Here is a 20,562-nt window from a genome sequence, read left to right as displayed (position 1 = left end):
TGGCAATACATGCGCTAATACGGGATCAATTTAGTACCTTGGTGAAATAGCAGTTTAATGAATGAGTTTAGTACTGCTTCATTACGAATTAATGTTTGATAGTAGTAGAGGTAAGATGGTTTTGGCGTTGGGTTGGATTTTGTCTTTCTCAAAATATATTCAGATGTCTGGTAGCGTTGTTAAAGGAAATATCATTATAAAGCTGTTGAGAGCTATTAATGATCAGAAAGTGTGCAAGTGAATCACTCTTTTCATGTGTCTGAACTTTGAAAGGACACGAAATATGAGATGAGCTAATCTTATGCAAAATGTGAGCTGCCAGTTTGAACAATGTGAGGGCTTGATGATTTAGTAAGGAAATGCCATCCAACAGCTAAAGATAAATATTTTGTCTGAGTGTTTTGTTTGGTATTGGCTAGTATATTAGTGTTTGGTTTTAAATTATAATCTGTTTGCTCTTGGCAGATTTGGCAATCCTGCTGTTGCTGAAATATTATCATTGGTCGGAGGAGATGCATTCGACACACGTGAAAATACCAGTGTTAACAGCTATCTGTTTTATTCATCCTCTTGTGATTGTAACTCTCATAACCCGTGGCCATACAAAGTCCGAACAGAGCCTAAGAAAAATATCAACTTTGTGCTTAAACTCTGTTCCATAACACCTAGAACGCTCCTGGCCACAGATGACCGTGACATTGTGAGGATTGGAATTCTATATACTAATAGTGTATTTACATTTTTCACATTCAAAGTAAGAAATACTGTTGTAATTTCAGACACTTTGCAATTGCACCCTACATTTTATGATTCATGAGAAAGAATTAAGAATTCAGGAGAAAGGATTAAAAAGATACTTCACCCAAAATATGTTTGGATCTCATTTTTGTAAATAGAACATAGAAAATATATCAAATGTTTAAATTGAGTAAATGTACCCTTTTAAGAAATACAAAAGGTAATTTTGAATTTGATGGCTGCAACACGTTGCAAAAAATTTGGGACTGGGCAACAAAAGGCTGGAAGAGTAAGTGTTAGTAAAAAGAAACAGCTGGAGGTTAATTGGCAACAGGTCAGGAACATGATTGGGTTTAAAAAGATCTTAGAGAGGCAGAAGTCTTTCAGAAGTAAAGATGGGCAGAGGTTCACCAATCTGCGAAAAACTGTGTCTACAATTTGTAGAACAATTTCAGCCTAATGTTCCTCAACATAAAATTGTGAAGACTATGAATATCTCATCATCTACAGTACATAATATCATAAAAAGATTCAGAGAATCTGAAGAAATCTCTGTGTGCACGGGACAAGGGCATAAATCAATATTGCATGCCTGTGATCTTCATGTCCTCAGGCAGCACTGCATTAAATACAGGCATGATTCTGTAATGGAAATCCCTGCAGGGACTCAGAAACACCTCCAGAACTCATTGTCTGTGAACACAGTTAGCCGTGCCGTCCACAAATGCTGGTTAAAAAAGCTCTTAATATGCAAAGAACAAGACGTGTGAATATGATCCAGAAATGCTGCCGTCTTCTCTGGGCCAAAGCTCATTTAAAATGGACTGAGGCAAAGTGGAAAACTATTCTGTGGTCAGATGAATTGAAAATTTAAATTCTTTTTGGAATCCATGGACGCCTCATCCCCTAAACTAAAGAGGAGAGGGACCAGCCGGCTTTTTAACAGCGCTCAGTTCAAAAGCCTGCATCTCTGATGGTATGGGTGTACATTAGTGCCTATGGAATGGGCAGCTTGCACATCTGGAAAGGTAGCATCAATGCTGAAAGGTATATACAGGTTTTAGAGGAACATATGCTGACTCCAGATTCCATCCCATCTTTACTCCTGAGACACATCTTTACTCTTTTGATACCCAATCATGTTACTGACCTGTTTCCATTTAACTTAATGAGTTGCAAAATGTTCCTCCAGCTGCTTCTTTTTAGTAACACTTACTTTTCCACCCTTTTGTTGCCCCGTCCCAACTTTTTTGAGATGTGTTGCGGCCATCAAATTCAAAATTACCTTTTTTTTCCCTTAAAATGGTGCATTTCCTCAGTTTAAACATTTGATATGTTTTCTATGTTCTATTGTGAATAAAATATGGGTTTATGAAATTTGCAAATCATTGGATTCTGTTTTTATTTACATGTTACACAGCGTCCCAACTTTTTTGGAATAGGGGTTGTATTTTGAGTAAACCCCAAATTGTAAATTTCTTTAGAGAAGATATAATTTTATTTTTTAGTATATATATTTTTTTTTTTTGCAGCTTGGCATTTAAAACTCTGCAGTTTGTAGTCTGGAAGATACAGTAATTGTAATCTCATACATTGTGTTATTTTTGACTGTACGATACTTTCCACCATTGCACATTGCTGCTGTGTGGCAACAATTTACCAACTACACCCTAAATACATTTTTTTTAAATTATATATTTTTATTACTTATTTTATTACTAAATCAAGTAATAAAAATCCATAATAAAAGTAATGATGCATGCAGTAGAGGGTTAAATTTCAGTCTGTCACTAATGTAAGATAGGTTATTTAAGCCAGTGAACAGCGACCACTGTAGTAACTATACCAGTAAAGGTATGATCATGATGTCCTGGGTTTTGAGTGTGAAAACCCTGTCAACTTCTGCCAACAGTCTTTATTGTGTAATTTTATAACCCAGTTCCCCTGCGTTCTTAAGAGAGGAACTACATGTTTGTGTATGTTTGGTTGCTTCATTTTCATAAAGCAGAGCTCAACCCAGAAGCCGTCATCTGATGATGCCTATCAGGCTGCAGGGAGTGAAGTGTGTGTGTGTGTGTGTTACATTCCACTTCACTGAGCTTCGGGTGCCAGCAGGAAAATGACCCAGAGAGAGACGATCTGGATCCCTGTCCACACACACACATACACATGCACACTCAGGTGCTGTAGTGAAAGAGAGCTGTTCTGCTTTGTTCTTGTCCACTACTCTCACTGTCCTGCTTTGACTCTCGCGCTCTCCTTTAATGAAAGTGAGTGAGAACTGTAGCAGTGTTTTTCCCACCATTTATACCGAACGAGTTACACAATACACATTGTTGCTGTGTCGTGTAGAACTTATTATAGCGTCACTGTGAGATATGTGTGTGTTTGATATACACACGCCCCCATGTCAGCTTGATGTTCCTGTTTGTGTTGACAGGCATCCAGGGAGAGTCTGAAGATGGAGCCACTAGCAGATGTTGCCTTATTGCCAGGAGAAGAGAGAGTGATAGGTGAGTGCATGTGCGTGCGTTTGTGTGTGCGTTTTTGTGTGTAACAAACGAATTGCCCGCACTCTTTTTTATTTATTTTTTTAAATCATTGTGTATATCTAGATATGTAAGGGTATATATGTAACTATATGTAAGGGTGAAATGTTTTCTAGAGTACTGTAGAAAAGTCTTAGGCACATACAAAAAAATGCTCTAGGACAAAGATGTGTTCAAAAATAATGAAATTAAATGTTTCTATATTTAAAAAAAAAAATGCTATAAAGAGCAAGAAACAGTAATAAATGAAACAAAGTTGATTTGGTATGATGACCCTTTGCATAAAAAGTCTCAGGTGCTACTAATTAGTGCAGTTTTATAAGGAAATGAGCTGCAAGTTTTATTAAGCACCTTGCAGAACCAGACACAGTTCTTCTGGAGACTTTGACTGTCGCACTTCATTGTGTTTTTTTTTTGTCTGAAAAGTGGTCTCTTACATAATATGCTGCTTTCTTTCGTGACATAGAAGCATTTGCTGTAACATTTAATTTTGTGCTGGAAGTCTAAAATGTTTTTGTACTGACTTGAAAATGTAGAAGCTATGAAATAAAATAAAAATCTATAACCTAGTTTGTGCCTAAACAAAATCATTGCCTAAGACTTTTGCACAGTACTGTACATTAAATGATTTTAATGTACACATTATCTAATGCTAAGGATGTAACCGAATATGAACACATTATTCAGGTTGAACAGATAATGTGCTCTAATCGGGTACAAATACTGATATAAATAGGTTTTTACGTTCAGGCGGGCACATATTAAGTCCGATTTGAATCTCAAATTAACAAAGACCTCATTCATTAACAGGAACATGCAGCGGTCCTTAGTAACTACCTGTCTCTGTGTTCCGGTGGTTTCAATTAGTACTAGTTTATTTATATTCTGGGAAATAGAACCGGCTAAATTTGTTGGGTCATATAATAGAAAAATCTAGAAAATATCACAGGTAGGTAAAAACAAAAATAACTGAGCTAGATTGTGGTGGGCTGTTTTTTTTAAAACAAGCACGTGTACGTCTAGTTGAAAATTCTGAGCTTGAGTGATACAGAACTGCCAGAGTCAGTGCTGATTTTATTTATTTTTCCCCAGTGTTATCCGGGGCTTCATATTTAATAATAATAATTAAAAAAAAATAGGTTTAGGCCACACCCACTTCAGATTTAAATCTGGATACAGATATTTGGAGATTGGACATTGTTTTACAGCCCTAATACACGGAAAATTATTTCACAGCAATTAAAATATCTAGTCATCATAAGAATTTAAGCCCATTACTGGGGAATTTTCAATGATGACTGTAAATATTAGGCAGGATCTTTGTTAAGAAAGGCCACATTTAGAAGGAACTTTAGGACTGCCGCTCTGGTCTCCAGCTCAGATCTGACAAGCTGCATTACTGCACTGTACAATCAAACCACATTACTTTAAACAGACAGTCACACTGGATTTAACAAGGTGTGTGTGTGTGTGTGTGTATGTGTGTGTGTGTGTGTGTGTGTGTGAGCGAGCAAGAACATGGTAGGACTAAAATGCTACTGAGCATAAACGTTTTCTGTGTAGACCGAACATCCATTACAACATTTCATTTAGGTTACATGTGACATAGAAGTATTCTGTTAGTTTGTATTCTGTTTATTAGTATTTAGGAATAAAATTAAGTTTGCTATACAAGTGTCATCATAATATTGATCATACTCTGATTTTATTATTGATATGTTTAAGATCCCATGCTTTTAGCCTAATGCAAGTCTGGAGTCTTGAAATGTTTTTGTTTTGTTTTGTTAAAGATGTGTCAATTGATGAGTTAGAGTGGTCTAAATAAATAAATCCACATCATTTTATGGCATGTAATTATTTCTTGTGATTTTCAATTACAGATTACAAACGTTCATTTTCAAACACAAGCCAGAGGTCCTAAAATTAATGTTACGTGCAGCTAGTTAAGTTTCCATGGGACACTTATTGGAGTCATTTTTTGTGGCAAATCATGTGTTATTGATCATTTTATACAGCAGTTAGTTCCGGTCCATGAAATTGATTTGGTTATGCAGTATTCCAAGAGTGCTTAAATTTCCTATTGCCACACTGGGATATTTTACTGTGTATCACTACACTCATCTGTGGAAAATTAGTGTGAAATCGTTTCTACAGTAGCGTTAGTGACATTATCAGAGGATGTGGTAAACGAAACTTTTCAGGAATATAACGTTTGATCTTTAAATATGAATGAAAAGGAAGTAGGGAGGCCAATTTTACCAGAAACACCTTTAGTGAGAATGTACAAACCAATGTGAGCCAACTAGCGAGCTAGCCTAGATGCTATTAATGAGTGTGGTTTCTGCTAGCGGAGCAAAAATAATCAAAATATTTGGCCATATTGTGTCTGAAATGTCACAGTTTATATTAATTTCTTGGCTATAGAACTATTATATAAAAGCAATATTAAGTAAGTAAATTTTATTTATGTAGCACGTTTCACACAGCAAAGCTGACCAAAGTGCTGAACAGAGTAAGTAAACTAAAAATAGAAAACAGAATAAAACCAAATAAAAACAGACTATAGACAATAGTAAAAATTAGATTAAAATGCCTGGGAGATGAGATGTTTTAAGCCTCTTTTTAAAAGTGGTAATAGAAGGTGCATGGCGGATGTCCAGTGGCAATTGATTCCATAGACGAGGGGCAGCAACTCAAAAAGCTCTATCCCCCTTTTGTTATTGTGTATATATAATATTGTACTCCCAATTATGCAGTTATACTGAATATCGGGGTTGGTCCTACGGGCTTGTACCTGCAGCCAAATCACAGCCATGCTTATATTCAGTATTCAGTCCCCTCCAAAACTATTGGAACGGCAGGGACTTTTTTTTTTTTTTATTGCTGTAGAATGAAGACATTTGGGTTTGAGATTAAAAGATGAATATGAGAAGAGAGTTTAGATTTTCAGCTTTTATTTCCTGTAGATGTGTTTAAAAACATACAAAATCAGACCACCCAATTTGTAGGCGAGTAAAAATATTGTAATGTGTGTGTGACAGGTGTTTCTTGATACCCAGGTGTGCCCTGTGAAAGTGATAGTTTAAATAATAAATAACGCTGAACTTCTACTCTTGGTTTTAGAAAAGTAAGCCATTTTCAAACTGAGAAAAGAGGGGGAAATCAATCAGAGGCATTCCACGAACATTGGGCATATGTAATACAACAATTTGGAATGTCCTGAAAAAGAAAGAAACCTCTGGTGTACTAACAACCAGACATCAAACAGGTTGGCCAAGGAAAACAAGAATAGTTGATGAGAGAAACATGAGAGCTGTGAAGAAAACCCCAAAAACAACAGTCACTGACCTCACCAACAACCTCCATGGGGCAGGGGTGAAGGTAACACAATCCACCATTTGAAGAGACTTTGAGAGCAGAAATATATGGGCCATGCTACAAGATGCAAACCACTCATCAGCAGTAAGAATCAGAAAGCCAGATTGGAATTAATACAGAGATGAGCCTTAAAAGTTCTGGAACCAAAATTAACCTCTACCAAAGTGATGGTAAGGCCAAAGTGTGGAGAAAGAAATGATCTGCTTATGATCCAAACCATATAAGATCATCTGTGAAACATGGTGGAGGTAGTGTCATGGCTTTGGCTGCTTCTGGAATAGGATCACTAATCTTTATTGATGATGTAACTCATGATAGTAGCAGCAGAATGAATTTAGAAGTTTACAGGAACATTTTGTCTGCAAATTTACACAGAAATTAATTAAAATTAAACGAGAGGATGTTTTATCATGCAGCAAGACAGTGATCCAGAACACACTGCCAACTCAACAAAGGACTTCATCAGGACGACAGAGTGGAAGGTTTTAGACTAGCCAAGTCAATTGCTATACCTTAACCCAATTGAGCAGCATTTCACCTACTGAAGAGGAGACTGAAGGGAGAAACCCCCTGAAATATGTAACAGCTGAATGATGCTGTAGTACAAGCTTGGAAAATCATCACAAAAGAAGAAACTGACAATTGTGCTCCACAGCTACTAGTCATGGCTCTTGTTATCTCAAAACTGGACTATGGCAATGCAGTACTCTCGGGCCTCCCAGCCAGCTCCCATCAAACCCCTTCATATGATTCAGAATGCAGCAGCACGCCTCGTCTTCACCCAGCCCAAAAGAACCCATGTCACGCCATCTTCATCTCCCTCCTCTGGCTTCCTGTTGCTGTCCGCATCAAATTCAAGGCCTTGTTGCTCACCTACAAGACCTTGTCTGGAACAGTACCCCCCCACACCTCAGCACTCTCCTTGAAGTTTTTGTTCCTTCACACAACCTGTGATCAGTTAACGACTGACGCCTGAAACCCGAGGTCCCTTTCCAAAACCTTCAAATTCACCAACTTCAATCTCGACAGCAGAATCTGCCACTATCTTCAAAGAACAGCTAAAGATCCACCTCTTCCGTGAACCAACCTCTTACTTGCCACTCCCCTCTTATATGTAAATAAAAAACAAACAAACAAAAAAAACATTCTGTACTTAGACTGCACACTCTGCTTCCCTAGAACTCAATGCCAAATCTTGTATGGCAGCACTACTTGTATTGTTCCCTGCTAGACATATCGCTTTGCTTGTATTTCCTCATTTGTAAATCACGTTGGATAAAAGTGTCTGCTGAATGAATAAATGTAAATGTAATAAATGTCTCTCATCCAGCTTTTGAGCTCAGACCCAAATGTCTTTGATGTATCGCACAAACAAGTGAATTGGCCTTGCCGTTCTATTACTTTCAGAGGGGACTGTAACTGCACTCTTGTTCGTGCTGTATTGCTTAAATGTAGTAATGTATAGGAATAGAAATTTGCATAGGAAGCCATTTGGGATTCACTGTGTAATGGAGGGGCTTAAATAGTTTTTAAAAAATTGTAGTGAAGTTAAAGATGGTCAATTTTTCCATGGATTCCAGGTAGATTGAAAATGTCAACATTACTGTGGGTATTGGGTTCAGATACTTTAGAAATATAAGATTTTAGCACAGTTATAATTCAGCTGCATTTAAATTCTAAACCGTTTACTGAAATAAAATGTGTATGTTGCTCCACCTTCATGTGAGCCATTTATCTTTTCTCTTAGACAAAGACCTCATCTACATGTGCCCGTTCAATGGAGCGCTCAAAGGGAAAGTGTTCATCACCAATTACAGACTGTTCTTCAAGAGCACTGATGCGGTGAGAGGCTGTGTGTATCTTTAGCTTCACAACACATAGTTTTATTGAAAGATAGACAGAGCTTGCAGCGCACTCTTCTCTCCGAGCAGCTCTCAGACACCCCAGCTTTTCTATTTGAGGTAAATGTGCTCAGCAGAGACATTTCAGGCGGTGTGAGTCAGGTTTCCTCCCTTCACCTTGCTCCACCTTTTCAGCAGTGTAACATCCAACAGCTCTCCGTTCTTCTGATGACCTGCCAACTCTCTCTGAAAGGTTTCTCTCAAATCTCTCATCTGTCCCTTTTTTTTCTTCATTTCCTCTTTTGTCTCTTTTTGTGTGTCTCTCTATCAGTCTCTCAGCCTTGAGATGTTTTCCGTCTTCCTCCCTTTAGTGAATGCTAATCTTTATGTCTCTGTTTGTCCTTGTGCAAGAGCGAAGTGTTTTTTTTTTTTTTTTTTTAAAAAAAGGAGATGGGCACGAAAAAGAAAAGGGAGGGCTGTACGAATATCATATGAGGGAGTCTTTCATCTATGTGCTGGCACGGTCTGTGGTTGGCACAGGCCAGGAGGCACCTGCAGTCCTGCTGCAAGTTTCAGCTGTTATCATGATCTGTTGGAGTGAGAGAAAGGAGAGGCAAAAGAGCTGGATTTTTCTAGTGGAAAACTTTTTATTAATATTTCCTCTCTCACCTGTATGTGGCAGTGCTTAAATCAGTACAGTTTCCCAAATTAGCAATTGTTCTGAAAATATTTTTTTTTTAAAAACAACCTGACCTGCATGCTTGTTCTACATGAGCACTGGTACATACTGCTATAATAACACTAAGACTTTTTCTGATGTAATATAAGCCTAATAATAGTGTACTAATGCCCCTATGCATTACGAGGAACAGCCATTTATTAACGTTGAACATGTCACTGCGGTTCTGTCTTTTTCAGATGTATACAAATGGCAGAGAGGAGACTTTGAAACAGACAGGGAGATTGTTGAACAGTAAACATCTGCTATAGGGTGTGTGTAGGGTGTATACACGTGCTCAGTGTTCCTGAGATAGACTGTATCCACTGCAACCCTGCTTAAGATGAAGCGCATACTGAAGATGTATGAATGAAAAATATATTTATGACCACGGATAAAAGCAGCAGTTTACAGTTATCCCAGTTTTGAGGATTATCCACACATATCCATCCAACATTCTGTAAAGCTCAGAGCAACTCATATGGCATTAATTTGCACCTGGTTTTGGGAAGTGGACAAACTTCGGCCACTGTTAATTGTCTAAAGTTTAGTACGTTTAAACAGAATGTATAATCTGCCACGCCTCCCATTCCCTTCCATTAATTCCTGCTTTTTGTGTAATCCTCGCTCAATTGCATACGCTCATTGCCATGTCGACGTTTTGTACATACCACACAAGGATTTTCATGCAGAATGTGGCCTAGTTACAGGCGCTGTAAGATTAATATGAGACTTGGGTGTAGATTACCGGACAGAATGGTAGTTGTAGTACTGATTAGTTTCGCTGTCTGTATCTCAGGAGGTCACGGTTATGCTGGACGTGCCCCTTGGTGTCATCAGCAGAATAGAGAAGATGGGCGGAGCCTCCAGCCGAGGGGAGAACTCTTACGGGCTGGACATCACCTGCAAGGTAACGCTCTCAGGTTCAGGACAGTAATATCTCACTGGCCAGACATGTTCACTAAACAAAATCTTCCAAGTGATTTTCGACAAGTCTAGAATCAGTAATCAAATCAAATACGCGTGCGGACACAAGCTCCTGTTCTCACAAGGTCCTTGAAATGCTTTACATACTTGCATTTAAATGTTATGTTATTAGGAATGTCATTTGTGTGCAGGATAGGTGTCGTGGTTTCATTTATGTCATTAAAAATGAGTATAGTTATAGGAATTCACTATGATTACTATGATTTAATAGTGGAAAACTTGTTCAGCAGCTAACATCAGTGTGTGTGTGTGTGTGTGTGTGTGTTTACAGGACATGAGGAACTTGAGGTTTGCTCTGAAGCAGGAGGGTCACAGTCGCAGAGACATTTTTGGAGAGCTTTTTAAATATGCATTCCCTCTCTCTCATGGCCTGGTCAGTTCAAACACACCATCATCCACATATGTATTAATATTGTTGTTGTTGTTGTTGTTGTTTGCATCTGTTTACAGTATGCAGGATACTCACCTAACTTAGAGGGGCTCCGTCCCAAATCCACTCATTAGAATGTAATTCCATATTTGTTTGTGTGTCTCTACATTTGACACAGTGTCTTTTTTTTTTTTTTCTTTCTTCTTCTTCTCCCCCCATCATAGCCACTCTTTTCATATTTGAGTCAGGAGAAGTTTGAGGAGAATGGCTGGGCAGTTTACAAAGCCATGGATGAATACAGACGTCAGGTGAGGAACAGAACAAGTCGATCTGTTTTCAGAAACAGCACTCACACTCTGTTTTTGCTACGTGGAGACACTCCCAGCTGCTCAGTGTTTAATTCGCTTCTGGTCTTAGACACATTTTTGTATTAACCTAGATTGTGCAGATTTCTACCCAGACTTGTTTGCTCCATTCCACAGTATGAAGAAACCGTTATGGTCAGGGCTTCGAGCAGGTCTTGTGATTTATTCAGCAAATCCTCTCTTATCCTCTTTGCTGTTTATTTATTTATTTATTTTGGAACCTGTGCTGATGAATTGGTTTGAATTGATTACAGGTTTTTTTTTTTTTTTTTTTTTTTTGCAGTTCTCTGCAGATTTGACAATACATTGTGGCTGGCCTGTAATGCTCTTAGTGGCCGTCAGACCTGTCACAGTAAAGCTGCTGAACGAGGTGTAATCTTTTTTTTATTTTATTTTTTTATTCCAGTGCAGTTTGGTCAAATTTATCAGGCCTCTCACGACTGAATGCTGATATGGGATTAGTTATTGCTTTTATGAATATGATGAGTTGGACAAGCATGGCTGCTCTCCAACCTGCAACTTTACCAGCATGTTTGAGAAATCCAGCCTCGGGTCTCTGTGCATTTCCCATTTTGACCAGCTAGCATTGATTCTGGAAACGTTGCAAGTATTGGCGCAGAAATTGCAATATTGTAGCACCGAGATAAAAATGTACTTAATAATATTGCTAAAAAGTGTTAAATCTCCACGAGTGGTACAGTGCATCATTTTAACTGTAGACAGGCACAGAATGTGAAAGTGAATTTCGTGTATATTTTTGCGAAATGCGAAGATGGTCATTCATTTTGCAGTCTTTTAAACTACAGATTGTTACCAGGTAATTTCTTGCCTGCATCCTAACACCATCTGAACATCTAATGTTCAGGCTTGTTCTGTCCAGGCTTGTTCTTGTTAATCCCTAAATAGTCACTTTATGCTAGTATTGCATGTTCCTTCTTCTCAAGGTCTGTCACTCTAATGGTTCAGTTCCATTTGAATTGTATAGCACCGTCAACAATAGACATTGTCACAAAAATCAGAAGTCCGGATGTAGATTTCAATTGGTAATGAGCAAACCAGAGTTAACAATTGAGAGGAAAACTTTACTGGGATGACATGAGGAAGAAACCTTGAGAGGAACCAGACTCAAAAGGGAAACACATTCTCGTCTGGGTGACACCTGATGAGTGGGATTATAAATAATTACTCTTCCATAACAGTATGCTACGTAGTCAAATAGTAAGTGTTTTGAAAGGACGTCGAGGATGAGCATATTGTAAATGAGGGTCTTGGGACAGTCTTGACATTTTACAGCAACAGTTCTTCGGTTTACAGGATCCATTTGAGATTATCCATGAATTTGAGCACAAACTGCTTGAAAAATAATATTTCATTTAGTTCTCATAACCAGCATGTAAAATGATGTCATATTCGACCTCCACTATTGTCTCCTTTGCTTGTGTGAGACCTTGTGGAGAACGTATTTCAGGATTTCCCTAATTTCTCCATCTGGGGATTAATAAAGTATTATCTTCTCTTATCTTATCAGTTCCCAAATTGCGTAATTGACTACCATTAGCAAAACATTAGATTAAGAAATGTATACCACATACTCAAGTGAATTTACAATAAATTTCCTCTAGCACATGAGATATTGCTGCACTGTAAAGCCCTAATTACAAAAATATTGTCCTCTGTTTTCTTTTTCTTTTTTTTTCTTCTTTTTTTAGGGTCTGCCTAATGAAAGGTGGAGGATTTCTTTCATCAACTCAAATTATGATCTGTGTGACACTTATCCCACCATGCTGGTTGTCCCGTTCCAAACCACAGATGAGGATTTGCGGCGAGTGGCCACGTTCCGCTCCCGCTGTCGTATACCGGTGAGCTCGGATCTGGAGTCCTCACCACATGCACCGCTAAAAAGACCTAGTAAAGCTCATTTCAGAGCTCTTTACAGTGTGCTTGACTTTTCCTTGCGTGTGCAGGTGCTGTCATGGATCCACAGGGAGAAGCAGGCGGTGATAATGCGCTGTAGTCAGCCCCTGGTGGGAATGAGCGGCAAGCGCAATAAAGACGACGAGCGCTACATCGACATCATCCGTGAAGCCAACAACACGCCCAAACTCACCATATATGACGCCAGGCCTAACGTTAATGCTGTGGCCAACAAGGTGAGAGGTTTATAGGGGCTTCTTGACAAACTCGGGATGAATGCAGGACTAATTCGTACTTTTGTAATTGTATGAATGTTAATTTATATAGCACTTTTGGGTCTAAATTCGAAGTGCTTTGCATTAAAAGGTTAGATTCATGATAATGTACATCAGTTAACCAGCTGTGAGGTGAGTTTGAACGAGTATGTTTTGCAGCTGGATTAAAATAGCCACAGAGTTATAGAAAGTTCCGGATGTGCTCTGAAACATTAATCCAGTGTTTTATATAAGAAAAACGTCTTCCACCGGCCGAGCTTCAAGTGAACCTCGGATTAAAAACAGGCCTTTATTATATCCATAGTCAGAAAGCTATCATAAATATTCATCTCAGTTACAGAAAGTAACGAGCTTTAGAGCTGATATGTGATCATTCTGTGCTTCTGCAATGCGATTCATGCCTTACAATCTAACTAACAATTTTATAATATTTCTCTAACAGTTCAGAATGTCTGTACCAACTCACACACCTTCTTGTGCTCCACTTTTTCAATGCAGGAAAGCTATTTATAAAACAAACAGCAGTACTGTAACTCAGCGGATGATGTTGGGTAGTTATCTTAATTTGATGCCGCATAATAGTAACTGAATAGCATGGCAGATCATTACAGTGTGATGGCACTTTTAACAGCTAATATGGATTCCGTTTCACTCTTACATCAGTTATTACTCATATTTTAGTCATTTGGTTCTTGGAAGTACTTACTGGAACTTGCATGAAATTTGATAATTAATTTTTTATTTTTATGTTTTTTGGTCAATTTCCTCCCAATATGTTATTTTTATGCTATCATTTTCCCAGTTGTAAATCATTCGTAAATGGAATACCAAGTTAAAGATTGCTGTTACAGGCATGCTTAAGGAGCATGTTTCTCCAGCCTCAAAGCTTTAACGTTAGCATACAACACAGATCCGAGAAGACCGCGCCCGAGTGTATCTAGCAGTGCGCGCGGCCAAAGAGGCAACAGCAAGTTTATAGTGCTAGTGTGTGGATAGCATGTCTTAATTCTCATGTATAACCTGCCTTTCCAAAGTATGTGTACAAAGAAGAGAGGACAAACTCTTTCACCTTAGTCCAATCAAACAGCTGACATTTTTGTGTTTATTTAAAAAATATATATATATATATATATATATATATATATATATATATATATATATATATATATATATATATATATATATATATATATATATAGGATTTATTGAGGGGAAAGGTCATTACATTTTAAATAGGAGGATGTATTTTTATTTACTTTTACTTTTTATCAAGAAAAATCATGAGGTTGGCCATCTGGAGGTTATGAAAGCATGCACTAGTTTATCAGGGTTATGTTGCTCCAGGATATTTAGGATATGTTTGTAAGTGATGATAATATGCAGGTATTCGGGATGTCCCAAACGTCTCTATACATATGTGACTGTGTATACCAGCACCACATCGCTTGCGCCTTCGTGGACGTTTGTGGACGTGCACTTCTCGGTTGGTCAGCAACACTTCCGGTCTTTTTGAGTTTGTTTAATAAGTTTGGTAGCAGTGCCATTTATGTGCTTACCATATTTCCTGTTAAAATCCATGGCAACCTTGCGACAGCTTCCCGATCCAGCCACGAGAATGATTTCAATACGTTCTTCTTTTGTCAAAGGCGTTCTTAAACGCTACCTATTTGGAGACTTTTAGGACACCCTGTAGATATGTTATTTATATAGAAGTCAAAATTTATGACGGACCAGTTTTGTAGTAAAAGGTTGATTTCATATTTATTTGTTAAAGTTTGGGATCTTTGCACCAGTGCATCTTGTTTCCTGGAATATATCTCCATCCATATCATGGTGATTCTGCCAAATCGTTGTAATCCATATTTGACCCGTGAGTGTAGGGATGATTTGTCGTTTTACTCCCTGGACATGGACTCTGTTCTGTTCTGTTCTCGTCCCATTTGTAGGCGTGTTGGTTTTGTCTGCTTGATTCATTACTCATCATGTCAACTGATGTAACAAAAGAGGTAGAGTTGATCAAACAGGAGACAGAACAGTGAGACTGTCTGTCTGTCTGTGTGTGTGTGTGTGTGTGTGTGTGTGTGTGTGTGTGTGGCAAAAGCACAAACTGCCTGAAATGAAACTGGATTGGAGCACTGATGTATTTAATATGCACTGATTCATTAGTGTTACTCACTTAGCTGTGTGAAGTCTTGGTGAGCATGGTGTCCCCTCACAACTATGCAATGTTGACTTCATTCTTTGACCTTTCACTTGTGACCCCTAAGGCCACAGGAGGTGGTTATGAGGGTGAAGACACCTATCAGAATGCAGAACTGGTCTTCCTCGATATCCACAACATCCACGTGATGAGAGAGTCGCTAAAGAAGCTGAAGGACATTGTTTACCCCAATGTGGAGGAGTCCCACTGGCTGTCCAGCCTGGAGTCTACTCACTGGCTGGAGCACATAAAGGTAAAACCAGAATGAGCTTTAATTTTATTGCCACTGTTGGAAAGTTTTGAATAATGTTGTATAAACTGCACTGGAAATGCAAATGGATGAATTCTGGCAAAAAAGACAAAAAGATTTCAGAGAAAGTTGAGTTTTTCTCCCTATAACATACTGTACTTCGACACATAAAGCCATAAATATATTTCAGCAAAACCTGCCAAGGCTGTCTTCCTGCAAAGATCGTGCTGACTAAGGAGACAGTTTAACCAGTGCAGCGGTAAATGCAGTCAGTTTGCCAGTCAGTATGGACATGCGTCTAATCAATTCAATCTGTAACGTCCGCCAAAGTCAGAATGACTTTGTAGGTTGAGATTCAGACAAAAAGGGGAACTTCACCACCACAATTTTCAAAATGGGGTTTATTTGATAGTTCTTAGTTCTTATTTGATAGTTGATAGTGTGCTGCCATCACATCATTTTTTTTCTTCATCAAACAGCCATTCATAGTATTTTAGAATAGAGATCGACCAATATTGCTTTATTTATTTATTTATTTATTTAAATTGATAACCGATACCAATATTTTATGTGTTTATGTGCCCGAGAACTGATATTTATTTATTGTTTTACTTCTGTTTTCGACACAATGAGAACACCACCACTGAACTGAACAGTTTTATTTATAACAATTTTGTCGATTTCACTTCCTCCTTGTATACAAAACAAAGCTCTTATTTATGCCCCAGTAAATAGATGGGTCTGAAAGAGTGCCAAAAAAATAAAGTGCACTGTTACTGAAGGGTTTTTTTTTTCTTTTCTTTTTTTTTTTTTTTTTTTTTTTTATGAATGAAATCTTTGAGGTACACAGATTTCATGATTCTATTTTTTAGCACCAAGCTGCGTAAACTACATATCAAGTATTTATTTAACACCTCTAATTTGTGCGTTAATGGCTGTTATGTTAAATAACGTTTATTAATTAAAGCAAAGCATGTATGCTTTACCTGTTGATCCATCTCCACACGGATTTAGTGCAACAATAGCGATCCTGTGCACAATTCTTAAACCGTCCAGAAGATGGCGCCGTTTATCGGTTTTTCCGATATTACAAAACCGATCGGTTTTTAGATAGTACAAAACCAATAACCGATTATGGGGAAAATGCTTAAATATCAGGGAAAATATCAGTAAAACCAATTATCGCTTGATCACTATTTTAGAAATAATACTTAAAGCTTAATAACATGATGCTGATTGAGATTTTTATTTCTTAAAAATTATATTATATTGTATATAGAAGAGTTTAAGTCAAATATGGTTAATGCATGCTAAAAATCAAACATTTCCATGTAACACAAAAATGTCTCAGAAAAGCTTGATGGTTAATTATGTATGATCACAATTTATGTTGTCAAAAAAGGAGCTTCATGACTTTGGACCAATCGCGTTCAATTTGCGAATTAGATTCAAAAGTGCTGCAGCACAGTTAGTCGTAATGTTAATATCTGAACGCTCTTATGTGACATGTTCTCGTCCTGCTGTAGCTGGTGTTGTCAGGAGCAATTCAGGTAGCAGATAAAGTGTGTTCGGGCAGCTCGGTGGTGGTGCACTGCAGTGACGGCTGGGACCGTACGGCTCAGCTCACCTCTCTGGCCATGCTGATGCTGGACTCGCACTACCGCACACTCAGGGGCTTCCAGGTGCTGATCGAGAAGGAGTGGATCGGCTTTGGACACAAGTTCGCCTCGGTGCGTATGCGTTCTCTACGTACCAGTAAACTTAAATGTGAACTAGCTTGATGTGCATTTTGTAAAACCACAAAGTTGTATTTTACTTTAGCTTTACGTGGTCATTTAAGAATAAGGCACATGTTTGTGTAAACGCATGTGCAGAGAATCGGCCACGGAGACAAAAACCACGCGGATCAGGACAGGTCACCTATATTCTTACAGTTCATAGACTGTGTGTGGCAGATGACCAAACAGGTAAGCAGTATCATGATAAATTAATGTATTACCATTTAGTTTGTTATTTACTGCTGGCAAGTAAACCACATACTAATACATTACATCAGGAGGAGGATGTAAACAAGCAGCAGCAGTGGCATCTTAACAATATTGGAATTTGAATTATGATTAGTAGCTCAGAGGCCTAAATGACACCAGGTTCATGGGGGGGGTTTGGGTTGAGAAATTTCGGGTAATTAATAACAGTGATGCTGGTCGATCTGTTGATCTCAATATTGTAATAAATTATGTGGTAGTACACTTTTCTGAGATTTTTCACAGAACTCCATTACTGGTTGGACGATACATTCTATTTTAACAATAATTGAAATTTCTTTTCAACTAGATTTCCGAGTCAGATAATTTTACACGTAAAATTATTACGTGTAAAAGTAAAAAAAAAAAAAATTGTGTATAATTTTACACGTAAAATTATCAATCAACTTGTCAAGTTTTTTTTGTATTGTTTTATTGCAGCACTGCTGTTTTGCTATTAGCAACGCTAATTTGATCCTGATGTGTATCTATAAAATGTAATCAAGTATCATTATTATGTATGATATTTTTTTTACCATATCATCTAGCTTTAATAAAACGCGCTTGCCAGAGATTTGACGCTTCTGTTCTTCCTGCAGTTCCCGACAGCCTTTGAGTTCAACGAGCATTTTCTCATAACAATCCTGGATCACTTGTACAGCTGTCGCTTCGGCACATTCCTCTACAACTGCGAGAGTGTCCGCGAAAACCTCGTAAGAAACGGAAACGTTCGATCCTGTCACCTATTGTTCTGTGGTTTTTGACCCATCATGCATAATTATTTACCCCCTTAAGATTTTAAACATTTTTATAGTTTTAAAACTTGGAACTGAGATGAACTTATTTCAGATTACCTCTCATGACTCTACACAAAATAGAAATAAATATTTGTTGGGGATTTAGTCAATGTCCTTTGATGATGCTTATTGGCCAGAGGTTTATCACGCTAATAAAGAGATCATTGCAGCCACTGTCCATCACAAGCCTGTTTTGAGATGAGACAATTTTGCCTTTTGTTTGCTCTCTCTCTCTCTCCCTCTCCTCTCTGCTCATTGTGTGAAGTAGAGCATGTGATACGCTTCAGTGCATCTAAATCAGAGCAGGGTGCACTTAAGGGAGATGAAACATTGATTGTGTGGCCCACAGAGCCAAGTGCAACAAAAACGGTGTTGCAGAATGCAGGTTCACTTCACCCTCACACACCTCAGCTCTTCAGCTGTGCTTTCCATGTCTGAGAACTGGGCTTCTCTCATTGCTCATCCACGCTCACTGATGCTCGTGTATTATGCCTGATAGCACCGATATTGCAGCACACCCTCATGTATTCATCTTATTCTGCTGGTCATATCAAAACACGTACACCACACTTTCAGTTGCTCTGTTTCTACATTTTAGCTGCGAATGTCTTCCTAAAAGTGCTCGTTTTGTGTCCCCAGAATGTCCGGTCAAAGACGGTGTCCCTGTGGTCTCTGATAAACAGTGACGTGTCATCCTACGTGAACCCGTTTTACACACACGAGTCCAGCCGTGTGCTTTACCCTGTAGCCAGCATGCGCCACCTAGAGCTCTGGGTGAATTACTATATCCGCTGGAACCCTCGCATACGGCACCAGGTATGAAGATATTTATATGATAATTCGCTAGCTGAAGGGCTGCTTAAGTGCATTTACATGTTAATGTGTTTTTCTGAGTATACAAGGTGCTTTTAGGGCACAAACTTTGTGTGTTTGTGTGCGTACTTGTTCATGTCCTCTTTTCTGTGTCTTTGTTATTGCCTTTGGGAGTGTGTGTGTGTGTAAGTGTGTCCCACCCTCTCAGCTTCAGTGGTGCAGAAAATCCTCTTTCCCCAGTTTAATTACGTCCTGACTGGCACGACGGAGAGCTGCCGCTCAGACTGCCTTATCTCCATGACAGACATGCGCACACACATACAGACGTACGCATGCACACGCTCAGTGTCTCATAGTTCTATCCTGCTCACGATCAATAATATAAATATAAACCCCTAAACATTGAACAAACACTATTCTTTTGCATGATGTTCACTGATTTCTTTAGTATTAACATTCACCCGTTTATAGTATTGAGATTTGTTCTGTAGACCTTTCACGATAGTCTTTGGAGTCAGCGATTTCTTTTATTTTTCTAGAAACCTGAGCCGTAATGAAGTTTTGAAATTGCTGCGCTTTAGCAATCTCTCATGCTGCATCGTTAATCAATGTTGACCTTCTTTGGCAACAGAAAGGAGTTGTGGTGTGATGGATTGCATTTCTCTGCACTATTGCTGTGTTTTTTTGCCCTCTGGTGGTTGAAGGGACTGTTGCAGCTGTTCCGTGTAAATCACTTTGGTAGTGGTGGAAGGTATATAGCAGGAAAAATGAGACAAGGGTAGAAAGCTTCTACAGCTGTTGATCGAAAAAAATGTGCCTTAAAACATGACATGTTGCAGAACTGTTGCAGTTACACTCATAAGGTTATAGAGGGCGGACATTCACACTAGAGGTCTGTATATTGGATTTCACATTGGACACATGAAAATGAACTGTACTTTTTTGAATGAGATATTTTCATGTTTTATATATTATGTTTATAACTATTAATAAATATCGAAGTAAATAAAATGTATACATCCAAACCGAACCAAAAAGTGACACTCTTAAGAACTTTTTTTTTGTAAATCCACATCTGAAATATCCTGCTCCATGCACGGTGTAGTCGAGCATTAAGTGCTATTTTTTTTATTTCACTCTCGTGCTGGATAATGATAGCAGACCCTTCTCAGCCGCTCCTGGGTTAAAACTGTCGGTGTGGATTTCTGCCAATAACCCGCTAGTTCCAGCGATCGGTGCAGATTCATCGGCAAAACCGATCAATCGGTCAACCTCTAATTCACACTGCTTTAGGTCAGCGTTATGCGTTCAGTATCGTTGTTGTAATGGTAAATGGTCTGCAC

At 38.4% G+C, this 20,562-nt stretch overlaps 1 protein-coding gene across 4 annotated transcripts in view; it reads left to right on the top strand.

Moving 5' to 3' along the window:
• mtm1 (myotubularin 1) overlaps positions 1-20,562 on the top strand; it is a 33,760-nt gene that overhangs the window by 10,447 nt on the left and 2,751 nt on the right. For 3 of the 4 annotated variants that reach the window (XM_017471732.3, XM_017471731.3, XM_053681333.1), the window contains 12 exons: positions 3,179-3,251; positions 8,413-8,507; positions 10,024-10,134; positions 10,483-10,584; positions 10,806-10,889; positions 12,656-12,805; positions 12,911-13,096; positions 15,403-15,588; positions 17,112-17,315; positions 17,460-17,552; positions 18,209-18,322; positions 19,046-19,222. In XM_017471732.3, the coding sequence (XP_017327221.1) occupies positions 3,179-3,251; positions 8,413-8,507; positions 10,024-10,134; positions 10,483-10,584; positions 10,806-10,889; positions 12,656-12,805; positions 12,911-13,096; positions 15,403-15,588; positions 17,112-17,315; positions 17,460-17,552; positions 18,209-18,322; positions 19,046-19,222 (1,575 nt within the window). Of the gene's footprint in view, positions 1-2,832; positions 3,009-3,178; positions 3,252-8,412; positions 8,508-10,023; positions 10,135-10,482; positions 10,585-10,805; positions 10,890-12,655; positions 12,806-12,910; positions 13,097-15,402; positions 15,589-17,111; positions 17,316-17,459; positions 17,553-18,208; positions 18,323-19,045; positions 19,223-20,562 lie in introns of those variants that run through there. The other variant, XM_047156432.2, reaches the window with a different exon arrangement.

Source organism: Ictalurus punctatus, chromosome 7 (assembly GCF_001660625.3).
Source record: "Ictalurus punctatus breed USDA103 chromosome 7, Coco_2.0, whole genome shotgun sequence".
Classification (NCBI taxonomy): Eukaryota; Metazoa; Chordata; class Actinopteri; order Siluriformes; family Ictaluridae; genus Ictalurus; species Ictalurus punctatus.
This window is presented reverse-complemented; position numbering and strand designations above follow the sequence as displayed.